Source organism: Chaetura pelagica, unplaced genomic scaffold, assembly GCF_000747805.2.
Source record: "Chaetura pelagica isolate M959 unplaced genomic scaffold, ChaPel_1.0 scaffold248, whole genome shotgun sequence".
NCBI classification, from domain to species: domain Eukaryota; kingdom Metazoa; phylum Chordata; class Aves; order Apodiformes; family Apodidae; genus Chaetura; species Chaetura pelagica.
This window is the reverse complement of record NW_009954309.1, coordinates 409,614-429,749: the sequence shown is the minus strand read 5'-3', so window position 1 is coordinate 429,749 and position 20,136 is coordinate 409,614. Positions and strand designations below refer to the sequence as shown.

The window sequence follows — 20,136 nt, the reverse complement described above, 5'->3', positions numbered from 1 at the left end:
AAATCCTACGAGTTCACAATCAACTCAGATTTTATCTTTTGGCTCCAGTCTAGTGCACATAAGGAAGACAAAAGATGGAGAGTGGCACTGCATCCAGAGAAGAGCTCCAGAAAATTCTGTGGTCTAGAAAACAAGGCTTGCAGTGTGAAGAAATCTATTTGCTTTACTGAATAACTTTTAAAAAACTATTAAATAAAAATCTACAAGTACCAATAAAAGTACAAAACCTTGAGACCACTTGGATAGATTAAGACAAAACAATCTTAAGTGGCTCTTAAATTTACTACAGCTGAGGTTGATGCATTATTTTAAAGAGATCCATCAAACAGCTGAAAATTATTAACCACTGAGAGACTGTAGATCCAGACCCAAAAAGGTCAACTGTGACGCAACTGAAGATGGGTAGAATTTAGATATGTTGTTCCACCCTCCACCACCAAGATAAAACCCAAAACAAAAAAAAAACCAACAAAACAAACCAACTTCTGCATTACTCAACTGGCATCTAAGTAAAAACCAGTTAAGTTCCTGCTCACACACAGAGGAACTTTCACATATTCAGAATTTACTGCAGTCTAAACAGAGAGTTAATGGCATCAATGTTTATGTCTTATGTAAGTATAAGCAGGAATACCAAGGTAAACATTACTCTACTGAAGTTTGAATGATGAAAACAATGAAAAATTCAGGATAAACTAGGCCAGAACAAAGTACAATTGTGTATTCCTATTGTTAATGTTACTTGGGAGAGAGACAAACCTTTTGATTTTACCTCAAAGGACAACTGTTGAACTCCACATTACATCAGCACAACTGGATTAAAGGCTTGGACACTGCTCGGCACAGAGATTAGAAAACCCATACTCAATATCTTCTGTCTCCAAGGACAGCAGTGTAGGTCACAGGTCATTTTTCCACCAAGCTTGTCGACATCAAGAGGCCTTTTCTCTACAATACCAGGGTCACAGCTACAAAAATAAATGATGAGCAGCCCATAGACTTATATTCAGGTCATAGCAATGATTCTTCAACTCTGCTGGTTCATGATGGTCTGTAACACCCACCTCTTATATTTGCAATTGCCTGAGGCATAGAACTACTGTACAAAGTACAAATGCAATAGCACCCCCTCTGTTTTTAAAAGCAGAAGCACAAGCACCTAAGTCCAGGAGACTATTTTTAGAAGTAAATCCTGACTTGACAGAAGTAGCTTTTTGCAGGCTGTTTTAGCAACTTTTGAAGAGGCATCCTTTTTCAGTATTCCCTGGTGGCCTTGCTCCACACATGGCTCTAGATTCAGTTCTGAGTCAGGCATCTAAAAATGAATTACTACAGGAATGGGAATTACAGTAGCAACATCTTTTGGGAGAAGTTTATCCCAAGACTTCATTTGGTGTTTTTAAACTGACAACATGTTTCTGAATGAGTTCTAGTTAAGCCATATATTTTTAGAAAAAGCTGTAGTAATTACTGGGTTATATGTTATGGCTTCTGTTATCCTGAAAGCCATATCTAGACTGAAGATAAAAAGGGCCAATATGAGTAGATCACTGAATAAGGAGCAAAAAAACCTGGGCTTGTTTCCAGCTCCTCTTTGTCAGTTTTCCTGTGTGTAAAGTAGGATTGATATCTCCTAAAATATAAGAAGCATTTTTATAGTTGAAAATAAAAATAAATATAATCTACTAATAGACTGTTTCAAATAGCTGCAAGGCTACTGAAATATTGAATTGCTATAATGTTTGCTTTCCCTTAAAGGTTCTCATCTGCATGGTACACAATTTACTACTTAAATAATGCAAAACTATAAATCAGCAGGACATTCACAGATCAGGAAGCCTGACTCCATACCCCTCAAATACGACTTAGATTATAACAATGACTCAAATAATACTAGAAGAATCTCTCCTTGTTAATTATGACACTTAAAAAGAAGATAAACTGGAGCCCCATCAGCATTTCAAAAACAGTTTGGGCCCCACCATTAATACAGTAGTAACTCTGCTTCCTTTATAAGGAAGAAAACATGAAGTATAAGAGCATCGATTTTCTCTCAACGTACAACACAAAAAGGACACTTCAGTGTTCATGCAATAGAAATGTTTGTTCCACTACAAATAATACCTTTCATTCCTTTGAAATCACTCCTTTTAATTCTGATCTATGCTCAAATCATGTAATATATATCATAGTACCACATTCTGAATCCGTCACATGTATGAATACCTAAGACTCAGTGGCAAATTCTGCTAAATAAAAGCTATGGATCTTTTCAAATACATTGTCTAAGTAATACTGTAATTTATGAAGAAAGTACTATATTTCCTGTATAAATTTCCATAATAAATCTTCAATACTAGAAAAGGCTCCATAGATTATCTTCATGCAAACGGATTTTAAAAGATACTTTTTTTTAAAGAAGTTGCTTGGGTTTTCTCCTCAGAATCGGTAACAAAATCTTATCAGGGAGACAGACTGAGGGATTTCAGAATGCTAAAAGCATTGATAGTCTCTCACCTTTATTCTATACAAGAGTGAAATTCCTAGCAAAGAATTGTTAAAGAATCACATGTAAAAATCACAGGCATCACATTGACTACTTTTCAGTAAGATGCTATTGAATGTAACCAGGTATGCCTTAATTCTACTTTTAGATCTTGAGTTTCTAGAAGCTGAACACAAAAACATCTTCTGGGAGTTACATTTTCACATGAGAAATCATAGTGCTACAGTTTTCCCACAAACAAGTCTGCATTGTGTCTTAACATCGGAGATGATTAGCCCCAGACAAAGTGGCATAAACTTGTGTCCCCCTTTTTCAAGCTCATGGCCCATCGTAGTAGTTGCTTGCACCCATATTACACCTCATTTGTGTGCATATTCCCAGCACCATAGCAACAGCTGCTCAACAGCCTTCTTAGCACCTTTCCCACTCACCTGAGTTACATGCATTTTGTGAACACACAGGAATACTTTGCATAAACCATAGGTATATTTATGTTCTAAATTTCTTCTACTTTACAACAGTTACATAGATGAGTTTCTGCAATAGGCAGGGTTCGGCTTAGATCACAGCTTTTAGTCATTCCATTGCTCACCATTTCACAATTTTTCACCCTTTCATTTACCAGATAGTTTTAGAGACCAGGACAAAATACCTTATGGTATTAATCAGCTATTTGCTACTGTACCACAGTAATCGTGAAAGGGAAAGATTCTGACTTCCATTTAATGTGGGAAGCCTCATTCCCATGTCATGGATTGTTTCAAGGCCCCCATATCACATGGTCAGTGATGCATACTAGGCTTTATAAGTAGCAAAGAATTATGAGATACTTGAAAACAATTGTTTTATTTGTGGCCTTTTTAAAATGGCAAAGCTATTACTTTCTGAGTCACTGTGGAAACGACACGGGGTGAACCAAACTGCCCTTCCCTTGTTAGCAGTGTGGAACACAAGGATGCATAGGCTTTCTTCAATTCCCACAAGTATTCCAATAGTCCTTTTTCACAGTAAATACTAATGCTGACTGTTCCCTAAAGCCATCAATTTTCAAAAGTTTGCTATGACTTAAACCTCATTTTACAAGCATTATTTTAATATTCTGTGACAGAAAAACTTATAGAGGAGTGTAACGTGAGAGATCACTTGGTGCAAGTTATCTGGTAATGGGCACTGTATGAAATATGAACTTTCTTATCTGTGATATATTATCTTTTGCCTGAAATATGGCTAATTACTATCATTTGTTAGAGATGAGACAGTTGAGTATCATTTCTTGTGTCACATTGACTTCAGGTTGCTTTTGATTGCATGAAATTAGTGACAGCTAATTGCTGAATACAAGTTTTATAGATTCACTACGTACCTTATAATTATTAACGTGCTGCCTTCACAGAAGCTTCTGAGGAAAAGGGTACCAACAGTAACACTTAACAAATTCCTTATCATAGTTATTATAGATTAAAACAGCTATTGAAGTAGATCAGTGCTTTGCATTAGTAAAAACGGCTCATGTACAGAGTACAGTTTCTCAACTTGTAGCCAAAATAATTAATTATTTTTGCTGTGTTAAGTATTTGTATGCAATGTTAAAGACTCACTTTCTAAAGGTAACCACTTCACCACTTTCCAAAGCTGTTTTATATCATGTACTAAATAGTTTGCTCCCAAGATACAGACACAATAATCACACAAGTAATTCTGTTTGTAATTACTATTACAGTGCAATTGGCTCTGAAATTAATCATAATAAATTTTATGAGTATTCTTAACTGTAGCTGCTGCCTACTTACTTTTAAGTCAGATGGACTACAGTTGGAAGCACAGTTCTGCATGTGAATTTGTTTCAAGGACTAGGACCCACATTACATTATTCACAGCTACAAGTTAATACATAGCAATAATTGTTATTAATATGACTTATTTGTTGGAAGAGATGAAAAAGAACCAATGCTAGTCACATGAGTACAAATGCAAAATGATTGCTAAAACTAATCATAAAACAGGTTGGAAGGATACTCCTAAAAAAAGGCTCAGACTCCATGACCACTTGTGCTGTGAAAGCAATTAGAGGATCCTTTTGCCACATTGACACTCTTATTCCTATAGCTTAGTGATCTAACATGTTTAGGAGAAAGGTATTTGGGAAAACTCAGTCTACAGTACCTGAAAGTGCACAGTTCAGTCATCTCTAGATGACAATCAGAGCCAGTAATAAGATAGAGTTTATGCTATTCAGATGTTTGTATGTATCAATCATAGTTGTTAACATACCTGTTAACCTAAAATACATAGTCAAGAACCAAAATGCATAAATAAATCACTGAAAGAAGACAATAGCTTTATGACATGACAGTATTTTTTTTTAATTAGTCAGATGAATATACCTATTCCAAAAAGAACATACTGTCTCTTTAAGTGAAACTTCATTATGACAAAAAAGAGTTGCCAGAAAAAAGAAAACAGGAAGAACAGCTACATCTAACTGGATTATCTAGGAGGCTTCAGAGAGAACACTAGCAAAAAAAGCACTAGAACATATTAATGAGAGATGACTTTTAATAGTGGGCTCTCTTAAAAGTAGAGCTGGAACACACACGTAAGAAAAATATGATTGACACATTACAAAGAAAAACAAAAGAAAAATCAAGCAAACAAAATCAGACTTAGAGAGGAAAATATCTTTCTCATTTACTTTCAGTAAATTCATTTTTTCTTTTGTACAGCATAGTAAACAGTTCACCTTAACCTTCCTGAACTCTATACAAGCCACTCTACTTTAAAGTAGAAGGGAGACTTTTCTTTTCACAACTCACCTAGTTTCCAGGCTGTATTCTGTGGTCAACCATTGCTCCTCACAGAAAGTTCAAACTTCAGCATCTCTCAGCATGACACCACAGCCTTTTCAGGAGAGCCTACAAATTTTTTGCTAATTTGGATCTAGGCTTTTATAGCTGCTGCTTCTAATTGGCTAATTGGTCAAAGCTGAGGATAGGTAAAAGCCTGTGAGTGTGATCTTCATTAACCCTTGTGCATAGTTTTCCACAAAGCCTCTAAAATGAAAAAAACTCAAAAAACCCAACTCATCTCACCATACATGAGCACAAACTCATAACTGCGTTTTGTAACTGGACATGCACCGTCAAATTTAAAATAAATCTTTAAAAAACACTGCACAAGGGTATACAAAGGTACACATTGCAGCTACTAAAATGTAAAAGTTGAGGAAAAGTTCTGGAATATATGGGTTGGCATAAGGAAGAAAAAATTTTTAAAAAAATATGTCTCACCTGATTAATCCACTCTTGTAGCTGTAGAAATAAAAGTGTGCTCCCTCAGGATGTCTGGGGCTGTGTAGATACAGTCCCTCTCAGGACCAGTGCTTTCTTAGCTCACAGACAAATGCTACTCTCGCTATTTTATTGTGCAAAAGGCTGCCATGTTCAAAATTAGTTTAGTTGTAATCCTGACCAGGCATAATATTTCATTCATTTTGCATGAACTCAGGTAAAGCTTAGCTAATAACTCTCTGAAAGCCAAGTCCATAGACCAAATAGGAAAGTGCCTGATGGGTTGAAATGTCTTGGAAAGTAAGGAAATTGGGCATCTCTCTGAAGCTTAGGTGAGGTTTAGGCATCTGTTGTCCAGGGCAAGTGCACTGTCTTCTACACCAGCAATTCAGATTCACTTCAGACTTGAATTTAGTTCAAGAGAAGTGACAGAATGATAAAACTTCAGTGAAAACTGGCATAACCTATATTATCTAGCAATACATGCAGGTTGTCAAGTTCTGTGAAGAAAGGCAAAGGCTTTTATCTCCTGTCTGCTCAGTTTCAATATATATTGTTGTTGGAAGGAGGGACTGAAACTCAAGCAGAGTTAGGAAATGGCAGGTAAAGTGTCTGAAACAAAGCCACAGACTACAAGTTGCCAAGTATCAAACAACACTCTACAGTAGCCAGCTCCACCTGGAAACATGGAAAATAGCTGATGAAAGACCATAGTTTCTGTATCTGTTCTCCCTTCCTTTTAAAGAAAGAAATGTCCTACTTTAAAGATGAAAAAAACCACCTTTTTATCTAAAACCAAAAGAAATACTAAGAAAATACATATACCTAGAAAGAGCAGCTGGTCAGAGAATGTCACGTACACATCAGGTGCACAGAAAGGTCCAATCAGTCAAACCAAGAAAAATTTCAATCTATGTGCTTTTTATTTATCTGGATAGCATAATTATTTCTATGCCTTGGTATATTCACTTTAAACTATCCTGGAAAAATGTCATTGTGGATTTGCTATCCAAAGGCAAGATTCTTGTGAGCAAGCCTTTTTCCAAGACAATCCTAGAGGTACACATGCACACAAATATGTATATAGTTTAGGCACAAAAGTACAGTGAATGCTACCTACTCTATAATATAAGATGTTTGGAAAATTGTGGGGTTTTGTTTGGTTTTTTTTAAATTTTAATGAACATAGGGCATGTACAGTGTAATTACTGATAACATTTACAGACACATCTAAACACTACTGCTTGAAAACAATCAGAATATTTATTTTGATATTTTCAACTTGCAACTATGTGTAATACAGTAATTTAACAATTTTTATCCAGAGCATGCCAATACTGCTGAAACACCTACATTTAGCTAACCAGCCAAAATTTCTGCTAATTGTTCCAATTGAGCATGAAATTTGTTGGCAATTTTCTTCAACACAAATTACATCTTTCTATCTAAACAATTTCTACAGTCATCTGATTATGCAGTACATGTGCCAAATACATTTTGTGAAGTGGATAGATACATTCTTACCAAGAAAACCTGAACAAAATCAGGTTTTCAGAATGAACTCTGAATTCACAGATCCTATACCTCATAAGCTATTAGGCAGGAGCTTTGCTCTCTTGTTAGTATTAAATATTAGGACATTAGCCTGCATGTAGACAAATCTCCTATATATCATGTTTAAGACATTCTTACAATGTCTGGTTGCCCATGAGAGTAAATTGACTCAATAGAAATGGGGAAGTAAACAGGAGAATGTAGGGATTAAAAATGTGTTTTCTGTAAATGTAGAGACTGGACACGTTCCAGAAACAATCTAGAATTTCTAAAACCTTTCTTTGAGGACTCTGTCAACAACAAATTCTGAGGTTCTAATATATATTTTAGCAATAAACATACACACACAAAATTGTCTATATGAAAAAATGATGCGGCTTATTCCAGGCGGCATTTCTCAGACTATTTTTAGATTTCCCTTATGATGGAGAAAACTATTACTTAGAAATCTTAAAATATTATTAACCTGATTCTGTGCAAGGAATTGAACATCTGTACACTTTATATTGAATGGAGTTAGAATACACGACACACAAAAAATCATGAGGGTGACCATTATGCATGACCAACTAGATTATGTATTTGTTCTGAATCACAGGCTCAGACATACACATTGCTAGATGCAAATTTAAAGAGAAGCAACAAAAGTCTTATGCAAATGTAAAGATATTTAATTGGGCAGAGTTACACTGTTTTATATGACCGCTGAATGAGGAATTAAATAGCATGAAAGCAAATATTCTTATTTAATGAAAAACTGTTCACTATATGAGGAAGGAGTTATTGCAGGGACTAAACAATGCTTTGAAGTAAATGCTTTTCTCTAATGGAAGAACAACTACCAAATGTGATTTTTTCATATAATAGAACATCCCTCACACTTGGTATGGCAAGAGGATACCCAAGGAGAATCTATCATTTGCAAAGAAGAAAAAGAATATATTTGAAGGTATGATTTCAAATAAAGTGACTCAATAGTTTAGGAGAAAGCTTTCCAGATGAACACGACTGATAGAGTGGGCAGAGAAGAATGCAGTGAGCCATCAAGGTCAATGTGTAGCACAAGATAATGGAGTTCTTGAGGCAGTGGACAGCAAATTTAGCATGATCTTTGAGTAATACAGAAAAACAGAAAATGTGATCCAATATAGATTCTTCTCTTCAGTGTGTGTACCATCTAACTACATTTCTCTGCAATCTAGTAGTGCAGCGTGCATGGATTTTGGAAGGCTATGAAAACAGTAATGCATTGGTTAAGATAAAAAATAATTACATCATGAATACAGACTTCAAGGAGAATATTGAAGCTACTGCAGAATGGATTGGAGATAATGTTAGGCAGACCTGCTGTCATAGAGAGTCTGGGGTCAGAGATGACTTAACAGTTTCTGATCTTGCAAGAAAACTGAGGATGTAAATCAATGAAGATAACAGCAAAAGTGAAGGGTCAGGAACACTCAGTAACAGAAAACTAATAGTGCAGTGAAGGTCATAAAGTTGTTCAAAAAACAGAAATGGAAAACTTTCAGACACTATGCAGAAGGAAGAGCTAGGTGGCAATCAGAATAATAGTGAAGACGGAGCTATCAGTACATGGTACCTGAGAAATGTTTGTCTAACCTGTTCTTAAAAGCTTCCAATAAAAGACATTCCATCACCTCCCCAGGCAATTGCTTCCAGTGATTCAGCTTTATTATGAAAAGTTTTTCCTGGTATCCAGCCTAAATCACCTCTACTACAATTTAAGTCCATTACACCTCTGCTATCTACAGTGCATGCAAAGCAAAGACTGTTACCCTCCTGATTGCTACTAACCTTTTGCATATTTGAAAGTTATTATTTTGACTCCTTTGAATAGTCTACTCCACTTTCCTTGACTTTTCCTTGCAGCTGTATTTTCTAAGTCTTTGATTGCTCACATTGTTCTCATCTGGATTTTCTCTGCTCTCATGCTTTCATGTCCTCTTTGAGCTGCAGTGCCACAGACAAGACACAGGACTTAGCGAAGCCTTTTCCAATGCCAAGCAGAGCTTGGCTTACAGACATAATATATGGGCAATATGGACAATCCAAACTTGGAAATAGCAAATGGTAAAAAAAAAAACAACTTTGCTAGGAAAGAAAAGTCATAGTTAGAAAAATGACAATTAAACTCACGGATGAGAGTTCTAAAAACACCAACTCCTCACATACACATGCAAAGCCTTCCAAAGGGCAGGTTACAAGAGACATAATGTGACCGTAGTTTCTGAATGACATGGGAAAAAACTAATAGCGTAGGTGTCTCTAAACTGTGTTTCTGCTCCCTTGAGTCCAGCTACAGCTTTTGTAGTTGCTGGAATCATTCAGTGCAACCTTCAATTTATTCCATGTGATTGTGGCTGATCTGGCTCTCAGGCTGTATCCTACATTTGGTGTTACACCTTCCTCAGCACTAACCATGACAGAGATAGAAACATGGATTAGTGACTGAAGCTATCCTTCCCCATCCAGGTGAATGTCCGGTTTTCCCACAAGGTAGTGTGGGATTATGTCCAGTTATCCCACTTTAACAATAATAATATTTTATGATATTTTAAACAAAATTTACAATAAATAATAAAAATTATATACTAATATATTCTTCGAAGTTCCCAGAGTTCAGATCCCCAATAAGCTTGCATGAGCAACACCTGCAACTTCCTAAATTATACAGCATGACTTTTTAAGTAAGCAAAAAGTGCAATAATAATGCACTGGTCTTTGACAGCTCCTGTTGCCAAATATACATTGCTTTTATGGTCACTGAAAACAAGATGATCATTCTAGAGAGAATGTCATCATTCTCTTCCATAAATTGTTACTTTCCTACAAGGGGGCTGAATTTATCCTCTGACACTGAGACTAAAATTAGGAACTGAGAATATCAAGCCTGATGACCTGTAAAAAAAGAGCTGGGAAGAGTCTGTTCCTTTGTATTAGACATTATGTCATCAAAACAACGCAGATCTAATGCTGATGAAGCATACAAGTGGTTTTGTTTTGTGCAAAACAATGAAGTATGCTTAGGTTGCCATTTCAAAATTACTCACTGAATTATTTAATTAAACAAGAAAATGAACCAGAGTTAACTGGATTTATTTGTAAAGGAAGGTAAAAAGTCCTGACATCTTATTGGCAGGAGAAAGCAGCAGCACAGCTTACTACTATAAACTCCAATTACCTAAACCCCACAAACCTCTGGTACAGGATTTTAATGTTTTAAGAAGTCACTCTGATTTCCAGTAGCTACTCTAGGTATAATGATAGCTACTGGTGTTGGTGCATACCTTCCAATTCTTTTACTCCGATAAATAAGGAGTGATGGCTGATCTTTGCTTCATGTTTATCAGAAATGCCTGAAATTCAAAACTTATTTAATGTACCATAAATATTTCTTCCCGCTTTCAAGAGAAACAAAGCTAGATTTTATTTGAAATTCAGAATTCTTGAGATTATTTTACCTTGTCAGAAATAGAGAACAGGCTAACATCTGTGACAATTCTATGGGAAACACAGCAACTTGATGGAAAAATGATTGAAAGATTTACTGCCTGTTTTCTGCAGAAATAATTCTTACAGCACATACTTAAGAAATATTTTTTTTAAAAAAAAGCAAATAGAGCAAATCTGCCCTTGGTTATTATGCAGGCAATAGAACATCTGACTTTGTTCCAGTAGATGCTGCTATCCAAAGATTTAACATAACCATACATTACATACAGTCCTGTCCAACTTATCTCACAGGCCTAAAGAATCTGGTCCTCTTTAAAAACAAAAACAAACAAACAAAAAAACCACAACAAAAACAAACCCCAAACAATAATCATGGGCTCTACCCAGAAGTTAGGCAAAGCAGGACAGAAAAAACATTTTTATTGGTTTTCACTTAACATACAATTACTGTCATCAGTACAGTGGAAATGACTCTTCAAAAGTGATTTATATTTTGGGGAAAAAATGTTGCCTGAAGGACACTTAGAAGATGAAGACAGCCTAAATTATTTGGTTTTAGGGATATACTGAGCAGCAAAAAAGTAACTAAGTCTGGAAATGTCTTAGATGTCTAGAAAGAAGAAATGACAGGAATAAACAATGTTTTAACACTGAGGGCACTGGATGCCAAGAAGAATTGTATCTATTGATCTATGATACTACTTTAATTTTTTATGATTCTCATATTGAAAAAGTTGTGGTATTACAAAATACCACAATATTCTCAGACTCTCTGAAGGTGCTTCTGGACTTTTCTCACTCTGCTTCCTAACAGACTGCTATGTGCAACTGCTAACAAGGGGACCTTAGGAATTCTTCCACTTCTTTTCCCTCCTCTGAAACAGTGGGCACTTCACTGTAGTCCCTTTGCCTGTTCCCATCTTGGGAAGCAGAGGTTCACTGCCTGCCAGACTTTACTTCCTCTCCTCCACCAGAATAACTTCAGGCTACACTTATTCTTCCCAAGCGGTAGGAGGAAAAGTGAGAGGTGACCTTCCTCCAGTTTCATCTTTCCTTGTAAGAGCTCATGCACATTTCATCAATTCATGCAGATTTCATCACTTCCAAGTATGGAAATGGCAATTGCAATGGAAGTAGATGAAGATACAGACAAGGGCTGGCATGGGTCAAATAGGATAATTGTGCACAAGATTAGTATATTGAATGTGATGCCACAGTAGGAGTAGGTATTTCATTTAGAATTAGGATACTACTATGCTATCAGTATCATTAGCAAGATTGTGGTTAACGGAGGGAAAGAGGGCAAGGGGAAAAAAAAAAGTGTTTTTTTTCCTGCATTAAGTTTAAGTGGACAATAAAACATTTCATAGTTGATACAAGGCCAAGATGAGACTTTTTAATATAATATTGTGAATTAGCTACACAGAAAGGCAGCCTGAAGAGGCAAGATTGATGAATGCTATGGTTTAAATTGGGAAGAGCAAAGGCTATTGTCAATGCTTGAAAACCCGCTCAAAGATCAGGCAAAAGAAGAAAAATTATGCAGTTTTTTGAATGAGTCAAAATAAAGATGTCATTTTGTTGGTAAAACATTAAGAAAGACAGGCTGGTAAACCCTCCAAAGCAAAAAGAGCCCAAAAGAACAGAGATTCAACTGTCTTCTGTAATGTTTTCCGGATTTTATTTTAATCTGTCACAAATTACTGCTGATGGAAAAATAGACCCAAATATTATCAGTTGTATTGTAAATGTCTAACCTAGGCAATAATTTTAAGTACAGTATCTATTCTCTCATTATTTTAGATATGCTTTCCAAGATGTGGGCAAAAAGTGCCTTACTATTGCAAACTAAACCTCTACAGTGAAATAGTTATACTGGGAATTTAAAAAAAAAACCATGCAAACAATAAGCCAGAAGCCAACCCAATGGCATATTGGAATCAACATGCAGACAGTCATATGAATATTGACACGTACCAGACCATCAGCATTAATATAGAACACCAGCTGTACTAAACCATCACCATGTAAGCCAGATGACTAATGAAGTTTACTATGCAGTTGAATGGGAGACTTGCAGTAACACTTGGAACAGTGACATTACGCTGTGCCCAAAGGACCTGTGGATCAATACAATGTCATTGGAAGTGCTGGAATTATTATAATGTCAATAGAAGTTCGAGGTGAGGGCATGCAATACACCACTGTTAAAACTGGAACTCCTGGTGTAACAGTGCAAGATCTCTGCAACGTCAGTGGAACATTTCAAAGGCAGTTACTGCATATAGTTCATTTTTCCAAGAGATCTTTAACTTTAAAAGATCACAATGGGCATCAGATATCACAGAATTATTAAAATAGTTTTAATTATTCTAATTTAACAAAATAAATTTGCAGCTACTTCATGATATCCTACTGTTTTAAGTATTGCATCTTGGATATACATGTGTGACCCAAATTCTCATCAGTCCAAAAGAGAGCTGAGAATTAAAATGAGAATGGCAACCACAACTTTTAGTGTCCTTTTGCAAACTGAGAATAGACCAGGAATAGAAGCTTGGTATAGCTCCTTCTTCAGAATATACATCAAAGGACAATCAATAACCTGAATCACATTCATTTATTCCTCAGCACAATGCTTTGTTTTGATATAGATCAGTACATTGTAATTCCATGCAAATTCTGAATGGACTTCATTCTGTGTAACTACGCATTAGGAAAAAAACATGCTGGATACTGAATACCAAACATTTACTAGAAAATGCTAGGCTAGGAGGAAAAAGCTAATAAAAACTGTAAAATATAATTAAAATATTCTAGCATGTACCTCTTTTAGTGCTAAATAAAAGATAAGAATAAAGAAAATGTGGCAATTAACTTGCGATGTTTACTTCTAAAGTGTAATTAAATGATCAGTATGTACAGTTTGGATGCCTCAGCTCCCACTCATTGCATCCCTCTGAAAAGACAACACAGAAAATTATCCCAGACACCAGTACAGAAACAATGAAGTCACATTTTTAAAAATGTTGAACTTTTAACTACAGAGTAATGTGTCCTTAACCTGGGAAGCTGGAGAGGTCTGCTCCAAGATAAAAGGTGACAGAAATATGGTGATATTGGTGAAGAATGTGGGGGTTCAAATATTTTGTCAGAAAATAACAACACTTCTTCAAACAGACATGTTGTTGAATTTCACTATCTATTCCAAGTATTTAAATTATGGCAGCAAGAACAACTGTGATTGCTTCCTATACAGAAGCAGGACTGAGCACCTCAATTTGATAAGTACTCAAGAGCTGATTCTTTTTCATTCTGCTATGAATCTGTTTTTCACATTGCTCACTTCCCCATGAACCTTAGGGATTTGACAGAGTGTATTTAATCTTCCATTGAAAGAAGCTATTGAGAAAAGTAAGAGAAGCTTTGAATTTATGAGAAATTGGCAGCAGTGAAAAGAAAGGTACAATCTTGAAATATTTCAGAGCTATCATACCTCATTCCCAGGTCCCACCATAAATAAGATAAAGTAGTAACTGTAAACACAATATTGTAAATAAAAGTAAAGGAATAGAGGATTACCATCTACCAAAAGCCCAACTTAGATTAGATATTCATTATTATCCACATATTGTAATTCTCCCTCTATTTTCAGGTGTGTCTTCCAGAATCGATTTCATGCATTATTACACTATTCCAATATCACATTGCCTTGCATATTATTATTTCTTTTCCAAGGTACTGCAATTACAATAAAAGAATGCAGCAATGTAGCCATTATCTACACACTAAAATATGCAGTATCCTTTGCATTCTTTAAACCTGCACGTATAAAACACAACACTGAAGTTCAACTCACAGCTGGTTTATTTATTTCTTTGTTTGTTTGTTTGCTGTAATCTCTGTTAATTAAGATAGATATTAACTAGGTGGCACTGTGCACTCAAAGGACCAAGCATGAGGTTTTCTCCCTCCTTAATGCCTGCATCTCACATTCCTTCAGCTCACATCCATCACGAAAGGACTGCCAGGTGAGCTGACTGTCACTCCAGCCCAGGCTAATAGATTCTCCAGTGGCTTTTATTACAGCTTATGTCATGCTGTTAAAACTCTGCGTCTTGAAAATGGCATAACATATGTAGCTGAGACTTGTCAGCTCCAGGTAATCAGACGCTGCTTGGTTTCAGAAGCAGATGCAGATGAGACTAGCAATATAAATATGCAAATCACAATGGTCCCTTGTCAACACCACTGTTCCTACCTCTAATGGCCCTCGTAGAAAGTCTGTTTGCTCAGCTCCTACTTCCAGTGCTACATCGACAGAAGCAAAGGGGCGGCTGGCCATCTGCTGTCGCTCCCGCATAAGTTGCTGATGAGGAAAAAATGATGTTTTAACAAAACATTAAAAAAATGCACCAGATATTACTCTGCCCTACTATACTTCCCATTAAAACATAAGAATATAAATAACATGCAAATAGTCACATTTGTAATATTAAAGGAAGAACGTTAGACTAAATTATCATCATCTGTACTTACTTGAGAACTGAGCCCAGAGGGCTTATGATGTCTACAAATGGTCTTTCAGCTTGAACTCTGATGAAATCTCTAAATGAAAGCTTCTCTAACTGACTGTTCACTCTAAATAACTTTGCTATTTGTGCAAGCTGTAAGCAAATATGGGAAACAGTTGGTAAAAATAGTTGAACTCTAATTCCACTCATAATGCATACATTAGGGAACCTGCCAAGAACAAGTCCGCTTGGCCTTCAAATTTTCGTACTTCACTACTAAGCCAGATGGAGTTAATAGTGTCAGGACCCAATTTCACACAGAATCTTTTCTGAAGTTACTTATATATGAAGAATAATGTGTCAGGGTTGGGAAGCCAGCATCAATGTCTTTGAATATGAACTGCTATGCTCACAGAGTTTGTATAATCCCTTCCAGTCATACCAGTGTGCACACAAGTCCCAAGCAAAACCACAAAGCTAACTCTTATTTATTCCTCAATCTGTAATTATAATGCTTATTAAACCATGATTAATAAAAATTATGACCAGCACTAGATAATACAGATCTTACTTCACTGGTTCAGTGCAAAATGCTTGCACAAATGTTTTATTAGGAAAGATGTAAGTTTTATTTTTGTAGCATTTTTGTCCCTATTAGAAAACATTAGAAAGTGGTATTTGAATGTAAATGACACTAGCACTGTGACATACTGTTCATAAAAGCCTTTGAAATAATAAAGAGCATGCAAGCAAATATTTGCTGGCATCTTACTAATAAACACTCTTGATTTAAGGTCTGTTACAAAGCAAGAAGCTCATTTAGTAATAATTCTCATGTTTTTTTTCTTGCCTTGCATTTTAAGATTGTCCATAGAAATCCAAAGAAGCACTCATAGCAGTAAAATCAAAACTGCACAGTAGTTTCCTATTACCCAGTACATTCCCAAGGCCTGTTTTTTATAAACATGCAATGTAGTTGTCAGTAAGCCCCTGTGCAAATGGGCTCCCAGTGTATCATACCAAAAGTATAATTGATGTCTGTTGGTGAAACTTCATGGTTTATATCCAGAATAAATAAAAGCTTAGTGTGAATATCTAGATGCTTAAAAAATATGGTTTTAACCCTTATTTTTAAAATGAACCTGATAGTCTCTGTATATTGATTTACATCAGCACTGATTTGCATCATTACAATATATTCGTGATTTTACAGCCAGAAAGAAAAACTATGACCCACAAACAACTTGACAAAGACTACAAAAATTTAAAGCATAAAATACTGAGTCACTACATGCTAAAATTACTATACCCAGCTCCTTTTCTTCCTAAAATAACAAAAATTAAAGAAAACAATGTTATTAGAGCAGTCCTGCCATATGGAACTCATTACAGTATTGTAAGCCTACAGAGCTATTGGCAAATGCTTCCTTCTTAATGGGAAATCAAACATTGTTTTAAACAAACAGAATTGCTTGGGGAAAATATTTAAATGAGCAGAACAACCTATGCTCCAAATGAACAAACAATTACTTCAAATATTTATAAAGGGATATACATTTTATCTACTCTCCACTTTTTAAGGCTAGCAGTTTTCTTCCCCCTCTGCTCCTAGTCTTGCATTCAGTAAAACCTTTTCATTCACAGGGTAGTCGTAATTTTGATATGCTGTCATTTGAGAAGAATACTATGAAGAGTTTTATCTTAATTACGTCTGTAAACAAGAATGAAAACTTTAAAATGTTTGGCTGTTCATGAAGCACTGCTGAATTTGGCAGCTAAACACTTGCACATCAAATAAAAGTGCTCTATTTAAAATACTGCTTCTTTCTGTTCAGCATTTTAAAGGTGCCTGTAAGTTGCACAATAGGAAAAATAAGATGAAATGAGGAGAATGAGGATGAGATTATGATGGTTAAAATCAGTTTTGTGGTTGGAATGGGGAAATTCACATAATTCAGCCATAGGCCAAGAAACAGGGAAACTTTCTGAACATGGATATTATGAGAAGAGTAAAAAATCTCTTCCTTACATTTTTGTCAGCAGTCAAAGAGATTTAAAAAAATACACAGATTTCATCATAGCTGAAGCAGAATACACATGGGATAGTGGAAAGTGAAACTATGCTAGTGATACTTATATAAAAAAATCTGCACTTAAAATCACACAAACAAAAATTAATACATGCCTCTTCAGTAATTAGAGATATGTACTTGGAGACAAATAATAAATGGGTATTATTAACACGTAATATTTGAATATTCCATAATACAGTTTACCTATACTAATCAGAATTAAGCACTTTTCTAAAGACTCCCTTCAAACTTTGGGAAATCCAAAATATTAGTTTCTCAGCAAAGGACAGAGAAATTCAATGAGAATTTATCTAACTGAGTAGACATCTGATTCCAAGGTCAACATAACTTTAAATCTCTTTAAGTACAACAATATTGACAAGACTGATTTTTAGGCATGTCTTATTTTGCAGTGATTTCAAAGTATTAATTTACATCCTATTGAAGCGTCTTTCTTGTAAAGTATAGAATTGCATTTGTCCTCAGTGAAGAACAGCAAGATGTTAGGATACTATAAATTAGTTCAATTTCTCACTTAAAAACCAAATAGTTTGAGAGCATTTAATTAAAAAATAACCACTTTGGCTTAATTAGTTCCTTGTCATGGAAAAACACATTTAAACTGATTCTGCATGGACACGTAAACATCTTCACCCATAATTACATTGATTTTTGAGTTTGGTGTGCTAGTCAAGTAAGCACCTTTGAAATAGGACCTTCTTCCCCATCTAGAAGTGTATCACAGAAACGTATTTGTCTGGGTACAAAATTCAATTTTACCATTAATTGCAAAAAAATTCTCATGTGGGGCACTTCTCTGAGTAATGCAGTTTGGAGTGAATTAAAATGTTCCACAGCATCTTGTATAATCTTCTATAAGCAGATGTATTACTTGCAATGTTCTTATTTAAGTAGAAATGTTTTGGGGGTTTTTTATTGGTTTATGACATTTAGATTTACCTTCAAAATATCTTATCACCCATATTTTATTCATGTACAAGAAAACACTCAATGCAAAACATGTGTTATGACGATTTCACATTAACACAACACTGCAGAAATACTAGGCTGACATGTTTCAAATCTTTTGTATTTTAGGAAGTGTTACCATTTGGCTTCACTTTTCCTATTTAGAGGACTATTTTAATTTAAATTTATTTATTTAATTAAAGATTAGGTTTCTCATGTGGAATAAGATAGTTTTTCCAACTAGCACTGCTTTCTCTATGCTCTTCACCTTCCAGCATAACTGTCCTAGAAAAGCTTTAACTGAAAAAAACCCAAATAAAGTACATGAAATGTTAGGAACTAGGACACATGTACTTTCTCTTTGAAAGACAGTAACAGACATTCCTGAAGGACTGATAGGTTAGAAAAGCATGAGACCATTTTAGTGCTATAATAGGATGAACAGGAAAAGTCCTTTCAAAGTTCTTTCTGTTACTGCTGGCACCTTTATGGGCACTTTAGCCCACACTGGCAGGCAAGGTACATGTTAGAGTGTGCCTTAAAGCTTGCACAGGCATGTTTGCAAGTGTGCATGCCCAAGCTCATCAGACAGCTTGACAGCTAGGGTAAGGATAAAAGGTGGCAAACCCCTGGAAAAAAATCTTAGGAAGACTTCTAAGCACCAGACTAAAACATTTTCTTCTTGACTGTTCAGAGCCAGGCACTCTCAGTGCACTATTTCAGCAATAAGGAAGGATATGGCAGTTGAAAGCATGACTATTATTTCAACAACATTAACAACTGCCTAGGCTTCCCTCCTTCACATCTTAGACTTTTTGTTGTTTGCTTGTTTGTTTTTTCCAATATCAGATCCCTACCAACACTGTACCTTCAAAACAAAGAAGAATTGTAATTCCACAATATCTAAGGCCACTGCTGTCAATGTCCTGTACTATTCTCCTAGTGAAAAGATTTCCAAATGTCTAATCTGAAACTCCTGTTCTGCTTATCCATCAGCCAGCTGTGACTTTTCTGCAGTTTCAGCTTGGTCTTCTCTCCTCTTTCTGTGCCATGAACTGCTGATGTGGATAGCACCAAAGGCTACAACATAAGTAGTAACAATGCTAGGCATTAAATCTGAGTTTTATAGGAAAAGTGTTTGCAACGAGGAAAAATGTCATAGCCTCATGGAGAGTTGCATTGAGTAATTTCAGATCACATTGCACATTACAAAGTCCAAGAGTCAAGAAAATTAAAAGTATATGTAGATGGACAGCCCTGTAAGAACAAAGAAACTGTATTTATCAGTCATTTATCACATATTCTTGATACTTATCACATATCTAAACAACAGAATCCACTTAAATGGGTTTCAATTACTACAGAGATCTGAATGGACCACAGGAATTTTAGTTAGAAATATAATTTAATTCTCTTCAAAAATCTTAAATTCTCATTCTCAAACTGAATTATAGTGATATTTTAATGAAGCTCTGATTATTTGCTTTAATTTGCACATGAAAACGATTGCCTTCTCTGTAACTTTTCTCATTGTTACTTTGTTACTCTTGGTGTTACATCTCTCTTTGAATTAAATTAGCTATTTACATAGCTGGAAAGGAGAGCAATTTCTCATTTACATCTTGAATAACCTATTTGACTTGGTTAACTTCCCAATCAGATGATTTCACTGCAAAGGTATATATCACAGTCATTAAAATATTTTGCTGGCTTTTAGGTGAAACAAGCTCTCCATTCCATGACTGCAGGAGATGTAGTGA

The 20,136-nt window shown here is 35.4% G+C and overlaps 1 protein-coding gene across 1 annotated transcript in view; it reads right to left on the bottom strand.

Moving 5' to 3' along the window:
- ATRNL1 (attractin-like 1) overlaps positions 1–20,136 on the bottom strand; it is a 454,560-nt gene that overhangs the window by 103,022 nt on the left and 331,402 nt on the right. Inside the window, exon 27 of the mRNA XM_010003956.1 lies at positions 15,083–15,190. Coding sequence (XP_010002258.1) covers positions 15,083–15,190 — 108 coding nt within the window. The remainder of the gene's footprint in view (positions 1–15,082; positions 15,191–20,136) is intronic.